This window comes from Larimichthys crocea, chromosome VII (assembly GCF_000972845.2).
Source record: "Larimichthys crocea isolate SSNF chromosome VII, L_crocea_2.0, whole genome shotgun sequence".
In the NCBI taxonomy this organism is placed as follows: Eukaryota; Metazoa; Chordata; class Actinopteri; family Sciaenidae; genus Larimichthys; species Larimichthys crocea.
In genome coordinates, this window is record NC_040017.1 from 19,284,516 (window position 1) to 19,310,577 (window position 26,062).

General features: G+C 48.1%; 4 protein-coding genes across 11 annotated transcripts; 2 read left to right on the plus strand and 2 right to left on the minus strand.

Moving 5' to 3' along the window:
* Window positions 1–48: 48 nt before the first annotated feature.
* rnf169 (ring finger protein 169) lies at window positions 49–5,796 on the minus strand. The gene is made up of 7 exons (XM_027280335.1): window positions 5,741–5,796; window positions 5,483–5,649; window positions 4,284–4,354; window positions 4,092–4,178; window positions 3,912–4,012; window positions 3,748–3,835; window positions 49–3,671 (listed from the first exon to the last, which is right to left on the minus strand). Exons 1-7 carry the CDS (start codon window positions 5,794–5,796, stop codon window positions 2,547–2,549), a joined length of 1,695 nt encoding a protein of 564 aa, XP_027136136.1. The 3' UTR covers window positions 49–2,546.
* On the plus strand, window positions 5,607–8,595 carry lipt2 (lipoyl(octanoyl) transferase 2). 8 transcript variants are annotated; one of them, XM_027280802.1, is made up of 5 exons: window positions 5,607–6,108; window positions 6,355–6,514; window positions 7,238–7,552; window positions 7,642–7,768; window positions 7,845–8,595. In XM_027280802.1, exons 3-5 carry the CDS (start codon window positions 7,244–7,246, stop codon window positions 8,111–8,113), a joined length of 705 nt encoding a protein of 234 aa, XP_027136603.1. In that variant the 5' UTR covers window positions 5,607–6,108; window positions 6,355–6,514; window positions 7,238–7,243; the 3' UTR covers window positions 8,114–8,595. The 8 variants fall into 8 exon arrangements, with proteins under 8 accessions (XP_027136603.1, XP_027136604.1, XP_010752686.1 ...); XM_027280803.1 differs by having other exon boundaries at window positions 6,376–6,514; XM_010754384.3 differs by having other exon boundaries at window positions 6,376–6,487.
* Window positions 8,596–9,362: 767 nt separating this feature from the next.
* pgm2l1 (phosphoglucomutase 2-like 1) lies at window positions 9,363–15,380 on the plus strand. The gene is made up of 14 exons (XM_010754383.3): window positions 9,363–9,679; window positions 10,307–10,474; window positions 10,543–10,649; window positions 10,748–10,832; window positions 10,916–10,999; window positions 11,087–11,283; window positions 12,236–12,425; window positions 12,517–12,614; window positions 12,694–12,874; window positions 12,968–13,061; window positions 13,161–13,290; window positions 13,600–13,789; window positions 13,863–13,996; window positions 14,642–15,380. Exons 1-14 carry the CDS (start codon window positions 9,590–9,592, stop codon window positions 14,742–14,744), a joined length of 1,851 nt encoding a protein of 616 aa, XP_010752685.1. The 5' UTR covers window positions 9,363–9,589; the 3' UTR covers window positions 14,745–15,380.
* Window positions 15,381–15,840: 460 nt separating this feature from the next.
* Window positions 15,841–16,824, minus strand: LOC104938051 (olfactory receptor 1). The gene has a single exon (XM_010754392.1). It carries the CDS (start codon window positions 16,822–16,824, stop codon window positions 15,841–15,843), a length of 984 nt encoding a protein of 327 aa, XP_010752694.1.
* Between the last annotated feature and the right edge of the window lie 9,238 nt (window positions 16,825–26,062).

Sequence of the window (26,062 nt, forward strand, 5' to 3'; positions counted from 1 at the left end):
CACACTTCATCTCCACGGCGACGCCACGAAATAAAGACAGAACACGTGTGTCGTCTCAGCTCTTTCTTCTCTTCATACAAAAACCAACAAAATATAAACTATCAACATCAGACCACATCTGTTCATTTGGCACTCAGCATTAAAACACCTGGACCTCCTCAGGAGGAGGAGGACCTCCTCAGGACCTCCTCAGGAGGAGGACCTCCTCAGGACCTCCTCAGGACCTCAGACCTGAACCCTCTGCGGTCAGACTGCATCAACTGAAGGATGAAAGCTTTAGTACAAAATGTGCATATCAGTGTGAGAGTAAAAAAAGCCCTTCAATAAAAAAACATAAATCAAAATAAAATGAATCAAATAAAAATAAATCAAATTAAATCAAAGATGTCCGTCTCGATAATTAAATAAGTTTGACAGAAAAAATGAAAATATTCAAAGACGATGATCGACAGTCGCATTCACATTAAAAACTCTGGGACTGATTTGAAGTATTCGAGTAGTTTGAAGTACTCGAGTATCTCCATCATGTGACACTTCATAGCTGACTTTAATGACTGTAATCAGAGTTCAGCTGTTAACGATCGCACAGCAGCTACAGACACAGTGATGAAGGTTAACGAGGCGCTCTCGTTAACCTTCATCACTGTGTCTGGACTTCACTCTGATTACAGACGGACTTCTATGAAGACCTCGTCTGCAGGTCGCTCAGACCGACTGATCTGATTGGACGAGAGTCGCTCTGAGCGCTGGTATAGAGAATAACAGAACAGACGTTCTAACGTTACACCAACGTTACACCAACGTTGGTCATGTCTGCATCCTGCTGTTAGAAACTGAGCACAATCAGCTGATAATAAACCTGATCAGCCACCGTCAGTAATCAATACACAACCATTATCAGACCAATAACTAACATTCACACAACGTTCAGACAACCTTATCATACTGAACAGTTACAGAGTGTTTCTGAAACGTTGAGAGAACGTTCCAAAATAAACACATTATCAATTTGGATGCGACCACAGACGAGATCTTCATAGAAACATATTTCATGTTTATCTCGTTTGTTTTGTTCAGTTTTAATCTTCCGGACCTGGAGGTCCTGACCCAGAACCTGGAGGTTCTGAACCAGATTCTGGAGGTCCTGACCCAGAACCTGGAGGTCCTGATCCAGATTCTGGAGGAACTGATCCAGAACCTGGAGGAACTGATCAGATAATGTGAACACGACTTCTCTTCCAGGCTCGACTTGGTCTGGAACACAAACACCAAGAAGAATAGGTCCCTCCTGATCCAGGTCTGTTCTGGTCCTATTGGATGGCTCTATAGTCAACAGTACTCGTGACCCTGAGCGGTCATGGAGAAGAGTCCATCCAGGACACGTGAAGGTCTGACAAAGTTCAGACTGGAAGACTGTCGGCTGTAGACGGACCAGAACCTCACAGTAGGCTGAGGTCCGGCAGTTCTTATAGATAGATCATCATCGGTTCCTCTGCTGGAGGCCGACCCAAACTACTGGTGAAGAAACAAGAAAAGGAGAACTGGAGGTTCTGTTAAAAACCAGATCAGTCTGCCCGTGCCGGTCCAAACTCATGTAGGTCAGCTGGACTCATTTTTGGCCCCGACAAGTTCTGTCAATAAACTCGATGACTTCAAGATGTTGAAGGAATTTTGCTTCTTCACCAAGATGTGCAAACATAAACCACCAAAACTTCAGAGGTCCCTGAAGCCCCAGAGCTCCAGGAACCCCTGAAACACCAGAGCTCCAGGAACCGCTGAAACTCCAGACTTCCAGGAACCGCTGAAACTCCAGACTTCCAGGAACCTCTGAAACTCCAGACTTCCAGGAACCTCTTAAGTTCCAGATCTCCAGTGGTTCTTGAAACTCAAAACATCCAGAAGCTCCAGACCTCTAATGGCACCTGAAACCTCAGACCTTTGGTAGCCCCTGAAACACCAGCCCTCCAGAGGCCCCTGGAGTCCCTGAAGCCCCAGGATCCCTGTGTGTCAAGGTCCTCAGCAGCTTTGCCTTCCATCATCGTGTCCAAAGTAACAGATTTATTCAGGACCTGCAGGTTTAAAAACATTCGACAGTTTGAAGAGCTTCATTCTTTTAGTTTAAGTCAATAATTAAAACAGTCTGAGCGACACACAGAAAACCTGGTCCAGGGTCAGTCCTGGTTTCTGGGTCCACATGGACTGAACCACCATCCAGACAAATGTTGATTAATACAGCATTTATGGCTTTCTTTGATTGATCGATTCATCACCTAATCTAACACGAGTCCAAAATAAAGTCACATATCAACCTTTGATCGTCCACCAGAGATGTGACGGGTTTATTGGGTCCAGTCTTGGTGGACTTTGGACAGTTTTGGTGATTTGCTGGTGAAAAGTTGTGAAAATGTTTGGAAGAAATGTTCAAGATGTGACCTCAGCAGCAAGTTTAGTGTGCAGCTGAAACATTCAGACCTCCACCAGTCGTCTCTTTGCATATATGAACCAGGTCCTGTCTGTCTTTGTGCTGAGTCACCGGTGACTCCTCTCTAGTGCTTCTTGTTGATTCGTCGGGACCTTCTCAGGCCACGCCTCCTGCGGTTCTGATTGGACATCCAGGACCGCAGGAAGTACGTGTCAGGGCTCCTCTGGCGGTTGACGGTCTGGTTCTCCAGGTCAAACTGTCTCTGCAGCTTCAGGGCGAGCGCCCGGTCCTGACGCTCCTGCTGGATCTGACGGATGTACCGCTCGTCGAAGGCCTCCTGGCTGGCTAATCGGCTCCTCTTTAGGTCCGAGTCCCGGTCCGAGTCCAAGTGTTTGGTCTTCTGTTCCCTCTTCTTGCCCCTCCTTGAGGTAGACTGGTTGTGGAGGCTACTGTCGGACTCCTTCCTTGGACTTTGAGAGTCCTTTGGCACTAACTTACAGGACTGGAAACCAGAGTTCTTGGTGTACGGTGAGAACGACTGTTTCCGGCTAAAGAACGCTCCCCCGCTGCATGATTCTGGAGCGCCAACCGCCGGGTCAAACTCCGAACTTCCTCTGAAAGTCGCCTCACTGTTGTAGCGAATTGCAGGGACCCGGATTTTCACAGACAAGGTGTCTGAGTCTGCGGTTGGGGGGTCAAACAGCAGCCTCCTCTTGTTGATGGCCGGCACTCCCTCTCCGTCCCGTCCCGCCGGTGACTGATGAGTCTTTGCACCGTCCTCGCCCCCGGCAGTCTTGTTGTGGAGCTCGTTTACGGGGCTCGTCAGTGTTGCCTTGGAGTTCACCTTGAGGCTCTGGCGGTCCAGTTCGATCTGCCTCCACTTCTGCAGAACGGCCGGACTGGCCTCATAGCTGGTGGCCTTCTGCAGGCCGCGGGTCAGATTCCTGGGCGTGGACTTCACGATGGTGGGCTCCATGAGACGTCCATCAGGCAGGCGTTTGGGCGGCGTGCACGGCGAACAGACGATCGGTTTGAAGTGGTTGAGCTCTTCAGAGATGCTGTCGTTGCTCTCGGGGCTGATGGAGCGCTCTGGGCGAGGTGGAGGGAGGCCCAAAGGAGTCGACGACGACAAAGAGACGACGGCTCGCCAGGTGAGCCTCCGGTCAGGAGCGGTGATGGGAGCTGAGACCGAGCGACTGTTCTCAGAGGAGAGGAGGATTCCTGCTGTGTAGCTGTGACTGATCCCAACCTGACGGACAAGACAACAGAAAGACTTTATCATCTCTGCACGCAGACAGAAGAAGGACTGTTGTGGTCGTACGTACTCGGTCCATCAGGGCCGGCTGGGCGACCTTCAGCTTCCCTCCTCGGTCCTCCACCGGGTCAGTGCAGCTCTGACTCCTCTGAGAACCACTGAAGCAGCAAGAGGTCAGAGGTCAGCTGATCTGACATCATGACAACAATAATGATGAAGATGTTTGAGACTCACCCGGTGAAGGCGGCACAGTTTTTGGTTTTCCTGATGAAGGCTGAGATGTTTCTGATCCTCCGGCTGATTGGCTCCTCGTTCTCAGAGTCCGACAGAACTCCCTGAAGAAAAACAAAGAAGACGACGTCTGAGCCCGAAACTCGACCCGGTTCTGATGGACTCAGATATTAAAACACTTACAGGCTCCCCGTCGTGTCGGACTGATTCGTCTTTGCAGATCAGAGTGTTTCTCCTCTTCAGGTCCTCTCTGTCCTCACACAACAGCAGCTGAAACACAACAAGTGCCTCATGTTTATACTTGAGTAAATGTACTTAGTTACTTTCCACGTGCTGCGTTCACTGACAGCTCTGATGTCAGTAAACTGGACTCACCTTGTGTTTCCCGCTAGTCGCTGATGAAACGTCTGAACATTTTGGGAGGAGAGCCGGAGAGACGAAGAACTCTGAAGAGACGAAACAACAAAGAAACAACAGAGAGTCGTTCATACGTCTGTTCTCACACTTTGAAGTACGTAACGCTTTACGGCACTAAGTCACACAGCAGCAACTATTTCACTGATTCTGGTGAAACTGGATCATATTTTATGGAGGAAATGTTTTCTGGTTTTCCCTCTGATGTCCTCCGGCTGCTCCGCCTCAACTCTCTGTGATTTACAGAGTTTATGATGGACAGTGAAGTAAACTGCTGACAGCTGTAGCTGCTGTTAGCTCATGTTAGCTCAGTCTGTTAGCTGCTGTTAGCTCATGTTAGCTCAGTCTGTTAGCTGCTGTTAGCTCATGTTAGCTCAGTCTGTTAGCTGCTGTTAGCTCAGTCTGTTAGCATTTGGGAGCATTTTGGACCAGCAGAGCCAGTGTTGTGTCAGAACCAGAACTAGGTAACCAGGCTCAGCAGCTTCTACGGACATAATGGCAGAGGAGCAGAGAGTGAAGATGATGGAGGAAGCTAAGAAGAGAAAAGGAGAGAGTGAGCGAGCAAGAAGCCGCCGGACAAGAGTAAATGTGGGACTGACTTTTAGTGGTTGGTGAGAGCTTGGTGAAATAAAAGGCTGAAAGACAGACGCCGAGCTGGGCTGACTGCTGCTGGACTAGGCAGTGATATCAGCTGCTGCTGGGTCTGGTTCTGGTTCTGGTTCTGGGCTGACTGCTGCTGGACTAGGCAGTGATATCAGCTGCTGCTGGTTCTGGTTCTGGTTCTGGTTCTGGTGACCTGTGCATGTGAAACAGTGTCCTGTAGTACAGCAGCTCCTCCTCCAGCTGAACACGTCCAGACACGTCCAGCAGCAGCAGAGCTGATCCTGGATCAGTGAAATAACTGCTGACACTTTAATATTAAAGACTTAAAACCCGGTGTGTCTGTTCTCAGGACTTCCCGTCACAGTATGATCCAGCCCTCGGTGTGCTTACTGTGGATAAACGGACCTCAGAGCAGCTGGGCTCGGACGGGCTGACCGTCGGTTCGTGCTGTGAGCTGACCCGGGGTCAGTTTACCTGTCAGGCCTCCTGGGTTCAAACTTACAGTAAAGTTACTCTGTGCTCCTGTGAGCTGACTCCCCCCCGGTGAACACACCAACCTCTCCGGCTGTCGCAGTCCCTCCTGCCCGCCCTGCTGCTGCTCCTCTCGGGATCACTCCTCCTGCGGAGCCGCTCCTCGCTGCCGGAGAGTCTGTGGGCTCGGCGGAGCGGACAGGCCGGGTGTCCGCAGGGCGGGCTGCTCGCTGCCGCCGCCGCTGCCGCCGGGCTGCCCCTCCGCGCATCCCGGGCACTTCTTCCCCTCGTTCTCCGGCGGGCTCGACCCAGACCCGCACCCAGCTCCGGGCCCGGACCGGTACCTGCCGGCGGCGCTGGCCGCTCTGCCAGGTCGTTCGGCGGACCCTGCGGTCGCCATCTTCCCTGGTGAGTCTTCTCTCAAAACAAACCCCGCCCTGCTGCCGCCGCCGAAACCGAGCGCTCCTGGCTGCGGCCCGCGGGGGCGGGGTTTGCTGTCAGGCCACGCCCACCTTCTGTACGTCAGCTGTGTGGCGTTCACGGTCTCCCAGTGTGGCGTTCACGGCCCCTGCAGGTCCTACAGGAGGACCTCGTGGGAGAGCGGGTCAGCTTCGGACCGGACCGGTTCTGGTTCTGTTCATGGAACCGGCTCGTGGAGGGATAACCGTCAGAACTGCTGGACGTCACGCTCCGCCTTCCCGCCTTCCACACCGTGAGCGCGCGTGCAGCCCGCCAACCGCCGAGGTGAAACAGGCGCGAGCCCTGACGTCTGAGTCAGATTTCAAAATAAAAGACTTTGATAGGATAATTTAACTGTGAATGTTTTAAACGTGGAAACTTTATTGACAGACACACAGACGAAAAGAAAATCAAACTTAAATAAATTAAGTGTTGTAATCTGAGCTAATTAATATTTCTAATGAATCCTGCGTCAACATATTAAGTTTTACTGTGAAAGGTTTGAGTTTCCGGTCGTTAGGTGGCGGCAAAGTGCTGTAAAAACCGGAAATACATGTGACGTCGAAGAAGAAGAAGACGAGGAAAAACAACAATGGCGACGCCCAGAGAGAAGAGTTAAAGAGGACAGACAGGTGAGCAGACAGACTGAAGACAGACAGGTGAGCAGACAGACAGGTGAGCAGACAGACTGAAGACAGACAGGTGAGCAGACAGACAGGTGAGCAGACAGACTGAAGACAGACAGGTGAGCAGACAGACAGGTGAGCAGACAGACTGAAGACAGACAGGTGAGCAGACAGACAGGTGAGCAGACAGACTGAAGACAGACAGGTGAGCAGACAGACAGGTGAGCAGACAGACTGAAGACAGACAGGTGAGCAGACAGACAGGTGAGCAGACAGACTGAAGACAGACAGGTGAGCAGACAGACAGGTGAGCAGACAGACAGGTGAGCAGACTGAACAAACTGTGACTCTGATATTAATTACAGTTTGTCCATTAGTGACCCGATGACGTCATGTGATTAATTAACCCTTTCATGTCTGCTCGTGTCATTCATTAATCTGATTAACACATGAAATATAACTTTATAACTTTATTAATTAAGTCAAATAATATCAATTAATTAATTAATTAATCAATTAAAAAGCTCCCTACATCCTCTGGTGGGAGTGTAGCTCTGGTTTCTGAACCAGTGAGTCTGGACCAGTTCAGAACAGGAACCAGAGTTCTGTCAGTTATTCTGGACTGATCAGTCAAAGCTCAGTCTGACCCAGACTCAGATCTGGACCAGTGGTTCTGGAAACTCCCCTGCTAGTTGTTGAGATCTTGATCTGTAGAGTTCATGTATTAATGTCCCGGTCTCCTGGTTCTGGTTCCAGTTCTGGATGCAGGGCAGCAGGCCTGTGGTGGAGGTGGTCCGTCTGGGCCTGGTCTCCTACCAGGAAGCTTTGCGGCTGCAGCAGGTCTATGTGAACCGGCACCGGGCCGGTCCAGCTCACGCTCTGCTGCTGTGTGAGCACCCGCCGGTCTTTACCACCGGGATCCGCCACAAGCCTTACCCCGCCGCCATGCTGGACCGCCTCCGCCTGCTGGGGGCCGACGTCCAGCGCACTAACCGCGGAGGACTCATCACCTTCCACGGGCCGGGACAGCTGGTCTGCTACCCGGTCCTGAACCTGAGCGACTTCAAGAAGGTCTGAAGAGATTAAATGTAGTGTTTAACTCACTCCCGACTCCCTGATTGGACCGGACCCATGTAAACGTCTGATCTGGTTTCTCTCAGAGTGTCCGATGGTATGTCTGTGAGCTGGAGAAGACCATCATCTCCGCCTGCAGGCGGTTCGGGATCGAGGCGTCAACATCTCCTCACACTGGAGTTTGGGTCGGAGACAACAAGATCTGTGCCATCGGTAGGTCAGCACGAATCAAACAGCCTCAGAGTGATCTTTCATTTCATGGTCGCTGTTTTCTTGTCGTGTTTTTCAGGAATCCACTGCGGTCGGTACGTCACGTCTCACGGCTTGGCTCTGAACTGTAACACGGACATGTCGTGGTTCGGACACATCGTCCCGTGCGGTATCGAAGGTAAAGGAGTGACGTCACTGAGTGCTGAGCTGCAGAGAGACGTTAGCGTGGAGGAAACCATCCCTCACCTGCTGGACGCCTTCAGAGACCAGTTCAACTGTCAGCTGACGGATGGACAAACACCTGAAACTGATCAGGACACAGCGCAGCATCATCAGCGTAGAGACTGACTTTATACATGAAAACATGACAGAGTTTCAGTTTGAACTGTTGAGGATATTCTCTGAGTCCAGATCAGACGGAGGTCCAGGACCTTCAGATTTACAGGTTACCTTTGAACGCAGTGCTGAACTCGTCCTTTGGACCTTCAGTGTTCCTGGTAAACGTTACGGGTCGAGCTTTTCATGAATGTGTAGTCACCTTAAAACCTGCCATGTTTCTACAGAAGCACCAGATGACACTGCATCATACACACCTTCAAGAGGTGAATTAAGGGTCCAGTACACCTGACGTTAAGGTTTTTTTTAATATTAAAAACCTCTTAAACTGAACCAAAACATCACAAACATATCTCATTATATCTTTACTGAATATTTACTTCATGAATATGTGAATTAATAGTATGTTAAGGAGTTTAACAATAATGAGAACTACTGAAACTGCAAAGCCTCGTTTATATTCTTGTTTCTTCATTAAACATCAATGAAGTCCTGTTTGTCTGATCTGGTTATCTATGAGCTAGCATTAGTGTCTACCTTCCAATGAACACAGCTGGACCAGAACAGAACCTCTGAACCAGCAGTGTCCAGTCTAACAGTGAACACAGCGACAGAACCTCTGAACCGGCAGTGTCCAGTCTAACAGTGAACACAGCGACAGAACCTCTGACACGCCCCTGAGTACAGGACTAACACTTTGTGTCAGTGTTGGACAGACACTGGAGGACAGAGGACACGTTAAGTTTGACTCATAAAGACTTTAATGTGGTTATTTTTTATATTAACAGTAGAGCAAAGAAACAATGTCAGAGTCAGAGTCAGAGAGCAGCTGGTAAACATGGAGGAGCTACAGTACTTAATAATTCTACTTTTTAAATAAACACGAGTTAATGCTAAAAACAACTGTACAGAAAAACAGTCTGAGCCTTACATGAGTTATAATGATCATTCATTTTTAACTCTTTTTAAAAATTATTATTGCTTGACTGGCTCTTACAGGGATAATAAAGACTCCTGGAACCTGGAACCTTGAACCTGGAACCTTGAACCTTGAACAACAGACACTGTTTGACCAGAAGTGGCGACTTTTATTCTCAAAATTAAAAAAAAACACGTCATTACAGACACTTGTTAGGATATTAAAAGTTCTACAGGTTAAAATAAAAAATAATTCTGTTATATTTATTATTTTTTATCATTACCGTGTGAGAAATGTGCTTTTATTTTGTAAAACGCCGGAAGTTCTGTTGTTTTCATACTGACGTCACGTGTGGCTGTGACGTATGAACAGATGTTAGCACGCTGTTGCTAACGTTAGCTCCGTGGTGAGTTCACGGACCGATGGAGCCGGGCCGGCGAACCGCTGCGAGCTAACCCGGGATCAGTGCGCACACAGCGGGCTGCCTCACACTGTCACACCGGTAAACGGGCTCTGCTGCCCGGTACCGACTCTCGGCTCAGTGACGCTGCAGACCTCCGTCTGTCGGCATGGGGGACGTGAACGCGAACTCCCGGTGCCAGAGCACCGGCGACCCGCAGCTGGACAAGGCGGTGCACCAGTGGCTCACCTGGGACCAGGTGTGTGTGTGTGTGTGTGTGTGTGTGTGTGTGTGTGTGCCCGCAGTGCGGCTGGCACAGACGCGGGAACACCGGTGACTGTCCCGGGTTGTCATGGAGATCAAACAGCAGCGTGACTCAGCAGATACCTCCACCTGCTGACCTCACTTCCTGTGCACCTGCAGCGCACAGGGCTAATGTCACAGAGGGGCAGCTCCTGATTGGACGGAGCCACAGGTGACCACAGTTTCACCTGGTTTGGCCACAGAGGACAGAGTTTGAACGTGTGTGTGTGTGTGTGTGTGTGTCTCTGACACTCACACACACACACACACACATTTTAAAGGTCATACATGTTGGTGACCTCGGCTGGAAATGTCAACAGTCTGAAAAAGATCTGAGCTCACACACATGGCGTGCACGGCGCTCACACACACACACACATGGCGTGCACGGCGCTCACACACACAGCGAACGCTGTGTGTGAGCGCCGTGCACACCATGTGTGTGTGTGTGTGTGTGTGTGTGTGTGTGTGTGAGCTCCTCTTCAGGCTGCAGGATGTCGTTGGATCCACCTCGGGGCTGCAGGATGTCGTTGGATCCACCTCGGGGCTGCAGGACTCACCGGTTTCCTCTCCTGTTCTGTAGAACCGATGGACCCGGGCTCAGGTGGAGGCTCTGGTGGCGGCGGGTCGCCTGGACGACCTGAGGAACAGACTCTGCAGCAGGATGAGCTTCGGCACCGCCGGACTCAGAGCGCCGATGGGAGCCGGGTTCAGCCGGATCAACGACCTCACCGTCATCCAGTCCACTCAGGTAGAACCACTGCACGCGGGTCAGAACTCTGAGACGGCCTGATAAATAAATGTGTGGTCTCTCTGCAGGGTCTGCATTCGTACCTGTCCAGGTATTTTGCTGACTTCAGCAGCAGAGGAGTGGTGGTTGGTTTCGACACCAGAGGGCAGGAGGAGAGCGGCTGCAGCAGCCAGCGGTAACACGCCGAGCCCCGTTACTCTGCCGGTTCTGATCCGGTTCAAAGAGCGACACAGAAAACAGAAACATCTTCTTCTGTTTGTTTTTGTGTTTCAGTTTGGCAACGCTGGCGGCAGCCGTGATGCTCAGCAGAGACGTTCCCGTCCATCTGTTCTCCACGTTCGTCCCCACGCCGTACGTGGTGAGGACCGCATCACTTCCTGCTGCAGCCGGCACCTGGAGGAAGACGTAGACGTATTTTAATGAAGGGTCTTTCTGTTTCAGCCGTACGCCGTGAGGAAACTCGGGGCAGCAGCCGGAGTCATGATCACCGCCTCACACAACCCTAAAGAAGACAACGGATACAAGGTCCGAGGGTCGAGGGTCAGGGGTCAGGTCAGGAGTGTGATGTGAAATCCTGAAGAACCTTTGATGACCTGAGGTCTGTATCTGCAGGTGTACTGGTGTAACGGCGCCCAGATCTCTGCCCCTCATGACAAGGAGATCCTGCGGAGTATCGTGCACCAGCTGGAGCCCTGGAGCGCCTCCTGCTGGGACGAGGAGCTAGTGGAGACCTCCCCCCTCAGGACCGACCCCCTGATCCAGATCAACAGCTGCTACATGGACGAGCTCACCTCCCTCTGCTTTCACAGGTGAGAGGACGAAGCTCGTTCCCGTACCTCCACAACCAGCCCGCAACTATTCCCGTACCTCTGCAACCAGTCCCTGTATCTCCGCAACCGGTCCCTGTATCTCCGCAACCGGTCCCTGTATCTCCGCAACCGGTCCCTGTATCTCCGCAACCGGTCCCCTGTATCCCCGCAACCGGTCCCTGTACCTCCACAACCGGTCCCTGTATCTCCGCAATCGGTCCCTGTATCCCCGCAACCGGTCCCTGTATCCCTGCAACCGGTCCCTGTATCCCCGAAACCGGTCCCTGTATCTCCGCAACCGGTCCCATGTATCCCCGCAACCGGTCCCTGTACCTCCACAACCGGTCCCTGTACCTCCACAACCGGTCCCTGTATCTCCGCAACCGGTCCCTGTATCCCCGCAACCGGTCCCTGTACCTCCGCAACTGGTCCCTGTATCCCCGCAACCGGTCCCTGTATCTCCGCAACCGGTCCCTGTATCCCCGCAACCGGTCCCTGTACCTCCGCAACCGGTCCCTGTATCTCCGCAACCGGTCCCTGTACCTCCGCAACCGGTCCCTGTATCTCCGCAACCGGTCCCTGTACCTCCGCAACCGGTCCCTGTATCTCCGCAACCGGTCCCTGTACCTCCGCAACCGGTCCCTGTATCTCCGCAACCGGTCCCTGTACCTCCACAACCGGTCCCTGTATCCCTGCAACGGTCCCTGTATCTCTGCAACCGGTCCCTGTATCCCCGCAACAGGTCCCTGTATCCCTGCAACTGGTCACAGTGGTTGACTGAAGTCAGCAGAGTCGCTGCACATCTTTTGCTGCAGTCTGAAAACACGCCAAGCTTCCAGTACTTGTAATGTAGTTCTGTTTGTTCAGGTTCAGTGCACGTTCTGTAATGTGAGGAGCTCACCTCATCTAATCCCGTCTCCAAAGTTTCTGATCTTCCTCTCATGTCTATCAGGGATCTGAACAGAAGTTGTCCACTGAAGTTCGTCCACTCGTCATTTCACGGCGTCGGACACGTCTACGTCCAGCAGGCCTTTCAGACTTTTGGCTTCACTCCACCGATCCCCGTCCCAGAGCAGAAAGACCCCGACCCTAACTTCTCCTCCGTCCGATGCCCCAACCCCGAGGAGGGAGAGTCAGTCCTGGTAGGACGTGCATCATACGTCTTTAGATGAGTCCGTATTTTATCATCTTTGGTTTAATAGTGGGTTCTCTTCTTCCTCTTCTGCTCTCCAGAAACTTTCTCTTCTTCTGGCAGAGAAGGAAAACGCCCGAATCGTTCTGGCAACGGATCCGGACGCCGACCGTTTGGCTGTAGCAGAGAAGTCTGACAGGTAACTGATGCTCCAGTGTCATAACAGTAAACTGCAACACTATAGGTGTACTTAACCTGCATGTACCTGTATCTTCCAGGTGCGGTTGGAAGGTGTTCACAGGTAACGAGCTGGCGGCTCTGTTGGGTTGGTGGATGTTGTTTAATTGGAAGGAGGCTCATCCAGATCCTGCAGACTCTCAGAAGGTTTACATGTTGGCCACCACGGTGTCCTCGAAGATCCTGCAGGCCTTCGCTCGTATGGAGGGGTTCTGCTTCGAGGTCAGAGGTGTTTCAAAGTCAGGTCATCGTCAGGGTCATGATGATGACGACGATGATGATGATGACGGTTTCCTGTCTGTCTGTCTTCAACAGGAAACTCTTCCTGGGTTTAAATGGATCGGGAACAGAATCCATGAACTCTCCAAAACAGGAAACAGCGTCATATTCGCCTTCGAGGAGTCGATCGGTAACTCCAGACCTCCGTCAGCTTCACCGTGTGGAGTCGAGACATCTTTGACCTTAAAGATCTTCTTCTTCTTCTTCTTCTTGTTGTTGGTGTGTTCAGGTTTCCTCTGCGGCAGTTTGGTCCCTGAGAAAGATGGCGTGAGCGCGGCGGCGGTCGTGGCGGAAATGGCTGCTTACCTCCACAACAAGAACTTGAGTCTGAACCAACAGCTCCACAACATCTACCAGACGTGAGTCCTCATGTTCAGACATGCAGGGTGTCCTTCCTACCACAGGAGGGCACCACATCACAGCAAAGAGTGTGGTCCCATGTTTACCTGGAAGTCCAGGCAGAGGGTGAAGGGATTCAGCTCAGTCTGTACTTCATCATGTTTACCACATGAGGGTGGCAAACAGCTGTTCCTTTCATTAAGTCCAGGCTGTTCCAGCTGTTTTCAAGGTCCTTGAGAAGGTTCTTAAAGCCCTTGAAAAACTTGAAGTGCCAGTTTCTCTACCCTCTCTTATTTTGACAGTTGTGTGTTGTGACTTCCTGTGTCCAGGTACGGGTATCACGTGTCTAAGACGTCCTACGTCATCTGTAATGACCCCCCCACCATCCAGAAGATCTTCAGCCGCATCAGAAACTTTGACGGCGAGGGTTCGTACCCAAAGACGTGCGGCGGTGTTCAGATCATCCATGTCAGAGACGTTACCACGGGATACGACAACAGCCAGCCCGACCTCAGATCTGTAAGACGTGAACGTTGTATTCAGGTTTGTTTTTGGTTTCTTCCTGTTCTAAATGTTACTTTTGTCTGTGCAGGTACTTCCTGTGACGAGCAGCAGTCACATGATCACCTTCACTCTACAGAACGGCATCGTGGCCACACTCAGAACCAGCGGCACCGAACCCAAAATCAAATTCTACACCGAGTACTGTGCCGCACCGGGGGTCAGGTCAGTAGTTCTCATTCTGGTTGTTTGACTGATGACCACTGCAGGTGTTTCTGATCATGTGATTAGTAAACGACCCGATCCACCTCCTGAACCACGAGTTCATATGAAGCATGACGGCACCTGAACAAAACTCAGAACAGCAGTTCAGTTCTGACTGACACCTGCGGGTCGTTAAACCTGACGACCTGCAGGTGACCTCGACGACCCAGAAACTCATTTTAAAGTCGACAAAAACAATTTTGGTTTCTGAGTTTTGGTGAGTTGTTAAAATGTTTGAGATAATCATCATCACCTGATCAGGTGTGACAAACAAACAGCACCACCACAACACAGGTGAGTGTGACCGTCACAATAAAAGACTTTAATTCAACACTGAACTGGATGACACCTGAGCCATGACCCGCCCTACTGTGCCTCTGATTGGCTGACCTTGATATTCCAATGAAGGCGATGAGTCACAGCCAATCAGAGGCAGAGCTGGACTAATAATAATAATAATAATAATAATAATAATAATAATAGACACACATGAGCAGTCTGAGGACTTCAAAATAAGAGCAGAAACAAAAGTTTTTATTTTTCACGAGTGTCCATAAAAGGTGTGTGGGCGTGGTCTCTGTGACATAACTCCGTCTTGTGTTACAGTGAGGTGTCCAGTCTGGAGGCGGAGCTTAGGAAGACCACCGGCGCTCTGCTCGACGAGTTCCTGGAGCCTGAAAAGAACAACCTGATTCGCCGCTGCGTCTAGCTCCGCCTCTTACTCGCCTGCTCTCCCCTCCACAGCTGTTTCCTGTTGATGATGTCACATCCTGTTGTTGTAGACCAATCAGAGCAGCTGCTGCTTCTGTCCATAACGATTACAGATCAATATTTATCGTCATCGAGCAGAGAGCATGATGGGTAAACAGTCCAACCAAAGACGAGCTCACGACGGCCTAAACGTGACTTCATCACGCCGCGTCACGGAACGATGTTTTTGTTTAGTCGAAACATTTCAGTTTAACGAGCTGAAGTTCAAACGAGAAAGTGTTATTTATTCATTAAACTTTGTCAGTGTTGGAACGAGTTCAGACTTTGTGAATGTTACAGATTCAGCTGAAGCTCGTTAACTGATGAATCATCAGACGAGGATTGGTCGTTAAAGAAACATTCACTCTCCTTCGATTCTGACAGATTTCATTTGTCAAACGTTAACGGGCTTTCCTCCCGTTAACGTCGCTGTTTGACGTTTAGATGAATGTTGAAGGTTTCCTTCTTCACGCTCGATGATGTTATTTATTTTTCTACTGGCAGAGATGAAACTTATTTATGTGACTTCACGTCATTCTGCTGTTTGTTCTCTGGAAATCCACCAAAATAAAATCAAACCTGAAAAACTCAAACATGTTTCTGTCATTACATCTAAATCATTTATACTTTATATTTGATATAAACACATAACAGACTTTTTCTCATTGAAATTAATTAAAGTATTTTTACGTTTCTTTCTTTACGTAAATGTTTAAAACATTTTAAACTTTTGTCTTAATAGAAAGTTTCTTTGTCACAATGAACTTTCTTAATCTTTAAAACATTACAACTTTTATAAAACTTTATTTCTTGTAATGTTTCGACTTTGTCTTTATTTTTTTTTATTTCCACTTTATCGTTTAAATCTTTTTTTATTTCCTCACGTCAGTTTTTGAACAACGTTTGGAACTATTTGAATATTTATATTGAATATTCATGTTGTAGTTTTATCTGTGCTGACACGTTGTTGACCTCTGACCTGAACAGCAACATTCAACCTTTAACTTAAACAAAGTTAAAGCAAGACTGACCCGACCTTCAGCAGGGTCACAGTTTCATATATTATTTATATTGCTATTTAACTGAGCTGCTTTCGCTGGGTGTGTTTTTTGGATGTCTCGTATGAGGGAGAAGTTCTGGACGATCCTGGTCCTGATCTGATGCAAGTTGATGCCGTAGATGATGGGGTTAATGAGGGGCGGGACTACTAGGAACTCTGCCGCCAGCACATTCAGCACAATCTGCGGCGTTTTGCTGCTTAACGCGTAACGTGAATGCAAGGTGTCAAACATCAGCGACAAGGTGAAGACGAACAGCGTGATAAGGTGCGGCAGACACGTCTGCACAAACTTCCTGCGGTCAGAGCGCAGCCGGAGCGAGGCCCGGACCAGGTGGGTGTATGATACCAGGATGAGTCCAAACTGCGTGAGGTGCGAGAACATGAGCACGAAGCCATAGATGCTGTTGGGGGTCGTGTCAGAGCACGACATCTTCACCACCTCCCAGTTGGTGCAGAAGATCTTCGGGAGGTGGTGTTTGCAGAGCGCCAGGCGGGCCGTCAGGAGGGTGCCGCCTGCCGTCTCCAGCAGCGAGAAGATCCAGGTGACCAGCACCAGCTGCATGACTCTCTGTGGCGTCATTACCGTCCGGTACTGCAGCGGACGGCAGATGGCCAGGTAACGGTCGTACGCCATGACGGTCAGACTGGTGAACTCACAGAAAACATAACCGTAAACCGCAAAGATCTGAGACAGACAGCCGGCGTATGTGATGACGTGAGCGTCGGCCAGAAGGTCGTGAAGCAGCTTCGGGTAGAAAATCGACGCCCCACAGATCCCGTTAAAACACAAGTTACACAGGAAGAAGTAGATGGGCTCGTGGAGAGACCTCTCCAGACAGATGGTGAGGATGAGCGTCAGGTTGACGAAGACCGTGAAGAGGTACGACGTCAGAGCGAAGGCAAAGAAGATCTGACGGTTTATCAGAGAGTCATTCAGACCCTCAAGCACAATCACCAGCTCAGAGTTATTCTGCAGCATCGTGTCAAACACCTGAAAAAACACCTGAACTACACCTGAAGAACACCCTAAAAACACCTGAACAACACCCTAAAAACACCCCAACAACACCTGAACAACACACTAAAAACACCTGAAGAACACCCTAAAAACACCTGAACAACACCTGAAGAACACCCTAAAAACACCTGAACAACACCATAAAAACACCTGAACAACACCCTAAAAACACCTGAAGAACACCCTAAAAACACCTGAACAACACCTGAACAACACCCTAAAAACACCTGAACAACACCACAACAACACCTGAACAACACCTGAACAACACCCTAAAAACACCTGAACAACACCCTAAAAACACCTGAACAACACCATAAGAACACCTGAACAACACCTGAAGAACACCCTAGAAACACCCCAACAACACCACAACAACACCCTAAAAACACCTGAACAACACCACAACAACACCTGAAGAACACCCTAAAAACACCTGAACAACACCTGAACAACACCCTAAAAACACCTGAACAACACCTGAACAACACCACAAAAACCCTGTGATAAAGTTCGACTTCAAACTTAATTCTTGTTCATGAAGTTAAACGTGTCACATGACCAAACTTCCATGACAAAAAGAGTCAGGTAGAACACTGCATGACACGTGATGTCAGGAACCTTCACATGTTCCATACATGTTCATTAAACATCAGAGACAAAGGAGTGACCTCGTGTTCTTGGTATGAAACCTTCAGGTGCTTTTCTGAAGTTTTGCTCTCTGACAAACTGAATCTGTGGAAACCATCAACAGAACAAACTTTAAAACTTCACTCAGCTCATCCGACACATGAAACATGTTACTGATCAGGAAACATCACTGCGTGAATAAAACCTGATTTAAAATGAGCCAATCAGAGGAGAGGCTTCAAACACTCATGACCAACATTAATTAGTGCAGTTCATGTCATTATTGCAAACATTTGAATGAAAGCATGAGAGAGCAAACATGATGTGATGGATCAGGACTGGAGCAGCTGACGGAGCTGCTGGGAAACCAGCTTCAGCTCACAGCAGCTCTTATACACCTGAAAACTGCAGACAGACAGGTGAAGTGTAATGACAGCAGGCCACGCCCCCTGTGTGTGTGTGTGTGTGTGTGTGTGTGTGTGTGTGTGTGTGTGTGTGTGTATGTGTGTGTGATTTAATCCTCAGGCAGCTTTCAGGTCTTTACACTCTAGTTTCACTTTTTTAAATATTCAACGTTTTATTGTCAGATTAAACATCTCAGTCATAAACAGCAGCCCTGCAGATTCTCTGCATACGTCTGTGATCCACATGGTGACACCCTGACCCCTCAGGACATTCAGGTACTGAATACTGAAGAGCACCAGTTGTGACCACGGTGTTAGTCCAGGTCTCCTACATGCCAGTGGTGCTTTGGACCATGTTTAAAACCTCCATTGTTGAGGTTGCTGGTAGGAGCAACCTACGGACTGCTGGTTGAGACTAGCAGTGAAGGATGCTGTCCAGCTGAAGAAGGAGGCCTTTCAGGTTTGGTTGGTCCAGAGGTCTCAGGGCGCCCTGCAGTCGTCATATAGGAAGAGTTTGGAGGAGCCATGGAGAAACCAGACGACCAAGCAGTTATATATAGCAGATATATTGTGACTAACATCTGATCCAGTTTGAATAAAGTTCTGGATCTGTACAGTGATCAGTGAGGCCCGGACAGATGGCTGTAGCAGCCTCACAGACTGGATCCAACAGGAAGCACTTCTGCAGGATCACAACAACTTTTCATGGTTTATCAGGAAATGACAAACTCTAACATACTGAACACGCCGTGTCAGTGTTGGACACTGGAGGACAGAGGACAGATGTCTGTGTAATGTATGTTTACACCATGCAGGTTTCACATGACCTGCAGGTGACCCTACGACCTCAATCCACACCTGCACCCAGGGACCTTAAAGGCCAACTTCACCTTGACATGCTACTGAAGGCGTCAGGTTAGATGACTGTAAGGTCAGGTCAAAAGGAAAACATGTTGGTCCCAGAGCTCTCTTCACATTAGCCACAGTTTCCACTAATTCCCTCTGAAGTTAATTACAGAACGGTAAACATAATGACGCCCGGGGACAACGAACTCAGCGATGATGCAACAACAGAAAGTTCACAGCAAAGTTGTTCTAAAGAGTTTTTAGTCGTTTCTATAAAATAAATATATGATGCTGAGTGTGGATGTAAACTTGACACACAGGGTTATAACAGACTATGCCCTTATGTGTCAGTTTAATTTAGAGAGTATGTGTCCAACAATATCAGAATACAGTGACTGTGGGTTACCTGTGGACATACACCTTCTGACTGAGACCCAGGTATTTACCTCTGTGGGGTGTGCTGACCTTGAGGATAGGTGGACTGCTGAGTCCTAACCTGAGGACTTATCTCATGTTGAACCAACTACAGACGAACCAAACACAACCGAAGCACCGGGAAGTGCTGCTTCAGAAAAGATACAATAAAAGTATGAATGAATGTTTGTGGAAGTGGAATGTTTGCGACTCAGGCAGCTGAAGGCAACGAGTCCACTTCCCTTCATTAACGGACAGGTTTGCATTACTCTGTCACCCCAGAAGGTGAGTTACTTCTTCTGGGCCCAGTATTTCAAAAGTCATCTGACAGGATTATCCTGGTCGGATTGGATTAAATGTAGATCTAATCTGATCCTGAAGATCTGGATTCTGCTCTGGTAATCCAGTAACCCTTGAATCCAGATGAAAGGCTGGATTTGGGTATTTCAAAAGATAAGGCAGATATCTGGAAAACCAAAATTTCAGGATCCTTTGGATCAGAGGTGGATTTCACTTGGACTGACAAAGTCTCAGCTCCACGTCTCCTGGATATTGTTACTCAAGCTGCACATTGAAGCACTTTACAGTTATATTTTCATCCTTCTGATTAAATGAAGACAAATTTGACCTCGGTCAGAAGCTTAAACATGCACTTTTAAAATGTTTGGAAATAGCTTGAATGTGATTTTGAAACATGCATCAGTGTTTTTCAGTGTTTGTTACAAACGGATTATTTTACGTCATCAAAACAGATGCTGTTTCTCTATGAATGACCATAATTATGTTCAGTGGGAGCTAAACCTTCTATATAAGGCAAATTAGATTAAATGTTTGTAATTGTGTCACTGACCAAGCTTTATTAGAGGAAAGTAATCCAATTACAGTTTCAAGCACTTTATTCAAAATCCAATAACTTGAAAACCTTGAATGTATCAATACAATTGAAGCGCTTCCAAGGATTTCCAGCGGTGTCCTTAATATCTGAGTGTCTGCTGGCTGTGATGGACTCTGACAGAAGGTGTATGAGTATCTTTGTCACAAAGCATGACGTCATCAACAGCATCCCTGCAGCATCCTGACACTTCTGAATGACCCGTGTAGTTAACACTCGTACCGTGTAACGTTACGTTACAAAGTACTGCAGCAGTCTGGTCTGTGCACATGCAGCCTATGACGTAACACTGATACACTGTGGACAGGTTGGTGTTAGTTTACAGAGGTATGACGTAACACTGATACACTGTGAACAGGTTGGTGTTAGTTTACAGAGGTATGACGTACGTCCGATTAGCCCGCAGGCTGCTTAACACACAAGTCAATGGAGCCGAGTTAGCTCCCGTTAGCACGGGCTGGTTTGAATCAGGTGACAGGTCAAGAAGTTTCTTGCATGATATGTTGGTTGGCGTTCGTATGGTCTCGTTAGACGGTGAACTTACACTTTAAAGATATTTTTTGGCCTTTGGTGGGGAGAGAGACGGGGAACGACACGTGGGAAAGAGCCACAGGCCAGACCTGAACCCTGGGCTGCCACGGCAAGACAGAGCCCCCGAGCCAAACGCCGCCCCGGTAAACTGACACTTTTGACGTAAAGTCGTGCTCCCAGCTGCTCCTTTCCTGAGGGAGTCCGCCATGTTTTGATCTGGAGGTGGAGAGATTTGGAAATCTGGATCACGGTGATCCACCCTGCCAGTGTTTGGAAATACTCAGATGAAGTCAGCAGGATCACCTTGATCCATGACTGAGAAAAGGAGGATTTCATTATCCAGATTATTCTGATCCAGATTAGTTTTGAAATACTGGGCCCTGGTGTTTCATCAAAATGTGTTGCAGGCAGGAGGAGCTTTAAAGAGCCCAGTAAAGAGGTCAAAGGGGAACTTCCTTCAAGATACTTGAACTTCAACTCGCACCTCTAGAAGAACAGCATTTGAAACCACAGGGGGGCACCAGAGGTCACAAAGGGACATTCCCTGCTTTGGGTTGTGATGTTTGGAGGAACTCTGAGAAGACTTTGGGTTGACAGAGCGTTCAATGACTCAAGAGGAGGACAGGCTTTTCCTCACTAGAAGACAAGAACGTCCCCCTAACTGAGGAGACAAATGGTCTTTATTAAATGAAAGTGTAACAAACAATTGATTCATACTTTAGTTTTATATTCAGTTCTCAAGTTACACAAAGATAAATGACATCCAACCAGAAACATGTTGAATGTTTGTAGTTGGCCTTTTTGACATGAATCATTGATTAGTAGCAACCTAACGAGCTCACTGCTGTTATAAAAGAAGAAGGAGAACGACCTGGCACCAACCTTCATGTCAACGTTTAGAGTTGGTCTGTGTTCTTTACAGTCAGTAGATGTTCTGTATTCTAGACATATAATATATTCTATTATATTCTGTATAATGTAACAGTGATCACTGTGTGGATTAACGGCACCATGATTACTTCACAAGCCAAAACCAGGATTACTATAAACTATACTCAGGTTTCATACTTCACTCTGTCTGCTTACTTTGACACCGGGCTGTTTAAATATTTCATTTTTATAATTATTTTGTCTTTATATATTGTTATTATCAGTGCCAATGTCTTACTCATTGTGGTTATCTGCATGAACAGAAGTTTACATGAACCTATGTACATCTTTCTGTGCAGCCTGTTTATGAATGAACTGTATGGTAGTACAGGGTTGTTTCCATTCCTTCTGATTCAGATTCTCTCTGACATTCACACTGTTTCTGCTTCATTTTGTTTCCTGCAGATTTTCTGTGTTTATTCATATGTTTGTGTGGAGTTTTCCATCTTAGCCGTCATGTCTTATAACAGGTATCTTGCCATCTGTCATCCTCTACATTATAACACACTCATGACCTTTAGGAAGGTCGGCATGCTTGTTGCTTTAACGTGGTTTTACTCTTTTTTCATCATTCTTATTTTGATTTTATTGATCGCTCCTTTAAAGTTGTGTGGAGACACCATCAACAAAGTTTACTGTTTGAACTACTCCATAGTTAAACTGGCCTGCTCTGACACCAGAGCCAACAACATCTTTGGACTCATAGTGACTTTTCTCACAGTGTTCGGGCCTCTCATTTTAATCTTCTACACGTACATGAAGATCCTTAAAGTCTGTTTCTCTGGTTCTAAACAGACCAGACAGAAAGCTGTCAGTACCTGCACACCTCACCTCGCTTCTCTGCTCAACCTTTCCTTCGGTGTCTGTTTTGAAATATTACAGAGCAGGTTTGATATGACAGGTGTTCACAGTGTGCTGCAGATTTTTTTATCATTATATTTTGTGACATGTCAGCCGCTCTTCAACCCCGTGATGTACGGACTGAACATCTCTAAAATACGTATCATATGTAAAAGTCTGCTGTTAAATTCTGTTGTAAAGTGCGTCGGGTTAACTAAATAAACTCATCTCTGTGATTCCACAGTGACGATGTCTATGGACTATAATGCTACTCTGAGCATGAATTATGTTTTTCATAAACAAAAATATGAAGTAATGAAGTATATTTACTCAAGCTGAGCTCATGACAGTTACAGACACTTGGAGTATTTACAGTTTATCCGTTTTTCAACTGAAGTAGGTTGGATCAAATAAATGATTTGATAAAATATATTTGAACAATGAAACTTTGGGACATTTTGCTGACACGGTCAAGGTCTGACACTGGGTCCACTAGACGACTTTGCAACTTATATAAAAATAAATAAATTCAATGACTTAATCATTATTTCAAAATTCAATGAGTTCAAGTAATAGTTGGGTCATTATAATATAAATAATATTATAAGGCGTACAGTCTAGACCTGCTCAATATGGAAAGTTGTGAGATAACTTTTACAAATAAAACTGAATTGAACTGAAGTAGCAGACACATGTGGACATCAAGTGTTCAGAGGAGACCTCATGGTCTGACTGACTGCAAACAAACCACGAGATGGTTTGGGACGAGTTGGACCACATGGGTCACATGGGAACTCCTTCAAGACTGTTAAACATGAAGAGTTTAAGCAAAGCTGTCATCAAAAGAATTATGATCTAAAGTGATACTCAAAAATGAAAACTCTGACCTGAGTGATGTAACTTTCAGCAATAGCTGAGACTGTGCCAAAGGTCACTTCAGCCAGTCAACATGTTTGTCCCAGAGGTCTCTTCACATTAGCCACATTAGTTTCCACCAATTCCCTCTGAAGCAAATTAGTGTCAGAGCTGTTAACCAGTGAGACCAATCAGCCTGAGCAGACCTTCAAACTGGTTTCACTGGTCCACAGAGGTCCACAGAGGGCTGAGGACGATAATGACCTCCCCTCAGACCGCTCTGTGACAACACGCCTCCCAGTGGACAGATACTGAAGTTTGTTTGTCCAAAGTTTTGATGATGACATTAACAACAAACTAATGAAAGTGTTTCTGAAGCATTTCTGTAGTTTTTGGTCATCTAATAAAATATTCTTGAGTAAATATTTCAGTCTACAACAACTCTTAGACAACCTTCAAACTTGATGTCGAAGTGTTTGTCTCCCATCTGTCATCCACAAAAGGGAAAGGAATAACTAATAACTAATAATTACACTACAGAGGTCATTTATGGACATGTTGGTTGGGTACAGGAGCTCCTCAAAGTTCCCAGTCCAGGTCAGCAGTTCTCCAACCCAGGCAAAAATAGCCAGAGTCCAGCCCTGTTCTCCTTTCCTGAGTTGCAAATAGTTTGCCAGATCTTCCTTGAGACCGACCTTCTCAATGGCCTCCGAAAAACTCTTCCAACACAACTCTCGTTTCTATGACTGCCAAAGCTGCAGACCCCCTTGACCAACCAAGCCTGAGGGGCCTCCTCCTTCAGCTGACGGCCTCCTTCAGCTGCTGTTTTGTGCTGCACGGAGACGTGGCTGTGTGGACTGATGCAGGCTTCACCTCTACAGAGCGGACAGAGACACGGAACTTTCCCGCAAAACTAAAGGTGGAGGAAACAGTTTTTACATCCACAGTGGTTGGTGCAACAACGTGACAGTGATCCAGCAGCACTGGAATCCCTCATCATAAACTGTAAGCATTTTTATTCACCCCGTGAGTTTGCTGCATTCATTCTGCTCAGTGTTTATGTTGCGTGCCGTAGTGGGTGTGTGTCTTGTTGTCTTGTGTACTTTGATTTCAGGCACCGCCCTTTGCTGACCGGGTGTTTCAGCGGTGGCGTGTTCCTGCAGCGAGTGGTTCACTGTGTGCAGTGTGATCCTTTCTGGCCGGCATCGTGTCGTTTGAAGGAGACTTCTCTTTACGTTGTATAAAATTTACGTAACAATTTACATCCCGCCGCAGGCCAACATGCAGGGCGCATAGCGCATGCTCACCAACCAGATACTGTGTGTGGAGCGGACCAACCCAGACTCTTAGTTTCTGTCCTTGGTGACTTTAACAAAGGAAAGCTCTCTAAATACAGACAGTTTATTAATGTCCGACCTGAGCGGAGAACATTCTGGATCTGTTACACCACAGTCAGGGATGCTTGTCACGCCGTCCCCGTGCTGCACTGGGCCACTCTGAACACGTCATGGTCCACCTGATTATTGCGTACAGGCAGAAACTAAAGCTCTGCAAACCTGTAGTGAGGATTTCAAGGAAGTGGACCGGTGAGGCTGTGGAGGATCTCCAGGCGTGTTTGGACTCCACTGACTGGGATGTGTTCAGGACTGCTCCCAACAGTCTGGATGAGTACACACTGTGACGTCATACATCAGCTTCTGTGAGGACTGCTGTGTACCAACACACACCAGGGTGAGTTACAACAATGACAAACCCTGGTTCACAGCCAAACCCAGAAAGTTAAGGTTGGATAAGGAAGAGGCTTTCAGGTGTGGGGACAAAGACAGAATTAAAGATGCAGTGAAAGAGGCTAAACGACTGAACTCTGAGAAGCTCCAACACCAGTTGTCAGCTAATGACTCTGCGTCTGTCTGGAAAGGGCTCAGGCAGATCCCCAACTACAGGCCTAAAGCCCCCCACTCCATCAACGACCAACGCCTAGCCAACGACCTGAACGAGTTCTACTGCCGCTTTGAAAGACAAGGGGACAGTCCTGGAACCATCCCCCACAACACCTCCCAACAGGTCCAGCTATAGTGCATCACCTCCACCTCAGCAGGGGTCTGGGTACCAATACCCACCTTAAAGGTCCCACCCTCCACCTCCCCACCCACCTCAGTGACAACTCTCTCCATCCATGAGAGGGACGTCAACAAACTCTTCAGGAGACAGAACCCTTGGAAAGCAGATGGACTCCCCATCCAGCTTGAAGCTCTGCGCTGTCTCTGGTGTTCACAGACATCTTCAACACCTCACTGGAGACATGTCACGCCCAGCCTGCTTCAAGACCTCAACCGTCATCCCTGCTCCCAAGAAGCCAAGGACCACAGACTGAACGACTTCAGACCCGTCGCCGTGACCTCTGTGGTCATGAAGTCCTTTGAGCGCCTTGTGCTTTCACACCTGAAAGACCTGGACCCCCTGCAGTTTGACTACAGACCCAACAGGTCTGTAGACGATGCAGTCAACTTGGCCCTCCACCTCATCCTACAGCACCTAGACTCTGCAGGAACCCATGCCAGGATCCTGTTTGTGGAATTCAGCTCTTCCTTCAATGACCATGGCAGACTGCAGCGTGTCATTCGGTCTGCAGAGGTGATTGGCTGCAATCTTCCGTCTCTTCAGGACCTGTTCGCCTCCAGGACTCTGAGGCGTGCAGGAAAGATTGTGGCTGATCTCTCCAACCACAGTCACAAACTCTTTGAGACACTCCCCTCTGGGAGGAGGCTGCGGTCCATCAGGACCAGAACCAGAACCTCACGACACAAGAACAGTTTTTTTTACCGCCGGAGCCCCCCCCACCCCTGACACTCTTTCA

What these genes read in the sequence shown, in the direction of transcription:
- rnf169 (XM_027280335.1), bottom strand. Translation starts at nt 5,796, where the DNA reads ATGGCGACCGCAGGGTCCGCCGAACGACCTGGCAGAGCGGCCAGCGCC. An exon ending in GGACTGCGACAGCCGGAGAG is followed by an intron (nt 4,355 to 5,482) that starts GTTGGTGTGTTC and finishes TCGTCTCTTCAG; the next exon opens with AGTTCTTCGTCTCTCCGGCT. An exon ending in TCCGACACGACGGGGAGCCT is followed by an intron (nt 4,013 to 4,091) that starts GTAAGTGTTTTA and finishes GTTTTTCTTCAG; the next exon opens with GGAGTTCTGTCGGACTCTGA.
- lipt2 (XM_027280799.1), top strand. Translation starts at nt 6,036, where the DNA reads ATGGAACCGGCTCGTGGAGGGATAACCGTCAGAACTGCTGGACGTCAC. An exon ending in GCAGCCCGCCAACCGCCGAG is followed by an intron (nt 6,141 to 6,340) that starts GTGAAACAGGCG and finishes CAACATATTAAG; the next exon opens with TTTTACTGTGAAAGGTTTGA. An exon ending in ACCTGAGCGACTTCAAGAAG is followed by an intron (nt 7,553 to 7,641) that starts GTCTGAAGAGAT and finishes GGTTTCTCTCAG; the next exon opens with AGTGTCCGATGGTATGTCTG.
- pgm2l1 (XM_010754383.3), top strand. Translation starts at nt 9,590, where the DNA reads ATGGGGGACGTGAACGCGAACTCCCGGTGCCAGAGCACCGGCGACCCG. An exon ending in CCGTCATCCAGTCCACTCAG is followed by an intron (nt 10,475 to 10,542) that starts GTAGAACCACTG and finishes GTCTCTCTGCAG; the next exon opens with GGTCTGCATTCGTACCTGTC. An exon ending in GCCAGCCCGACCTCAGATCT is followed by an intron (nt 13,790 to 13,862) that starts GTAAGACGTGAA and finishes TTGTCTGTGCAG; the next exon opens with GTACTTCCTGTGACGAGCAG.
- LOC104938051 (XM_010754392.1), bottom strand. Translation starts at nt 16,824, where the DNA reads ATGCTGCAGAATAACTCTGAGCTGGTGATTGTGCTTGAGGGTCTGAAT.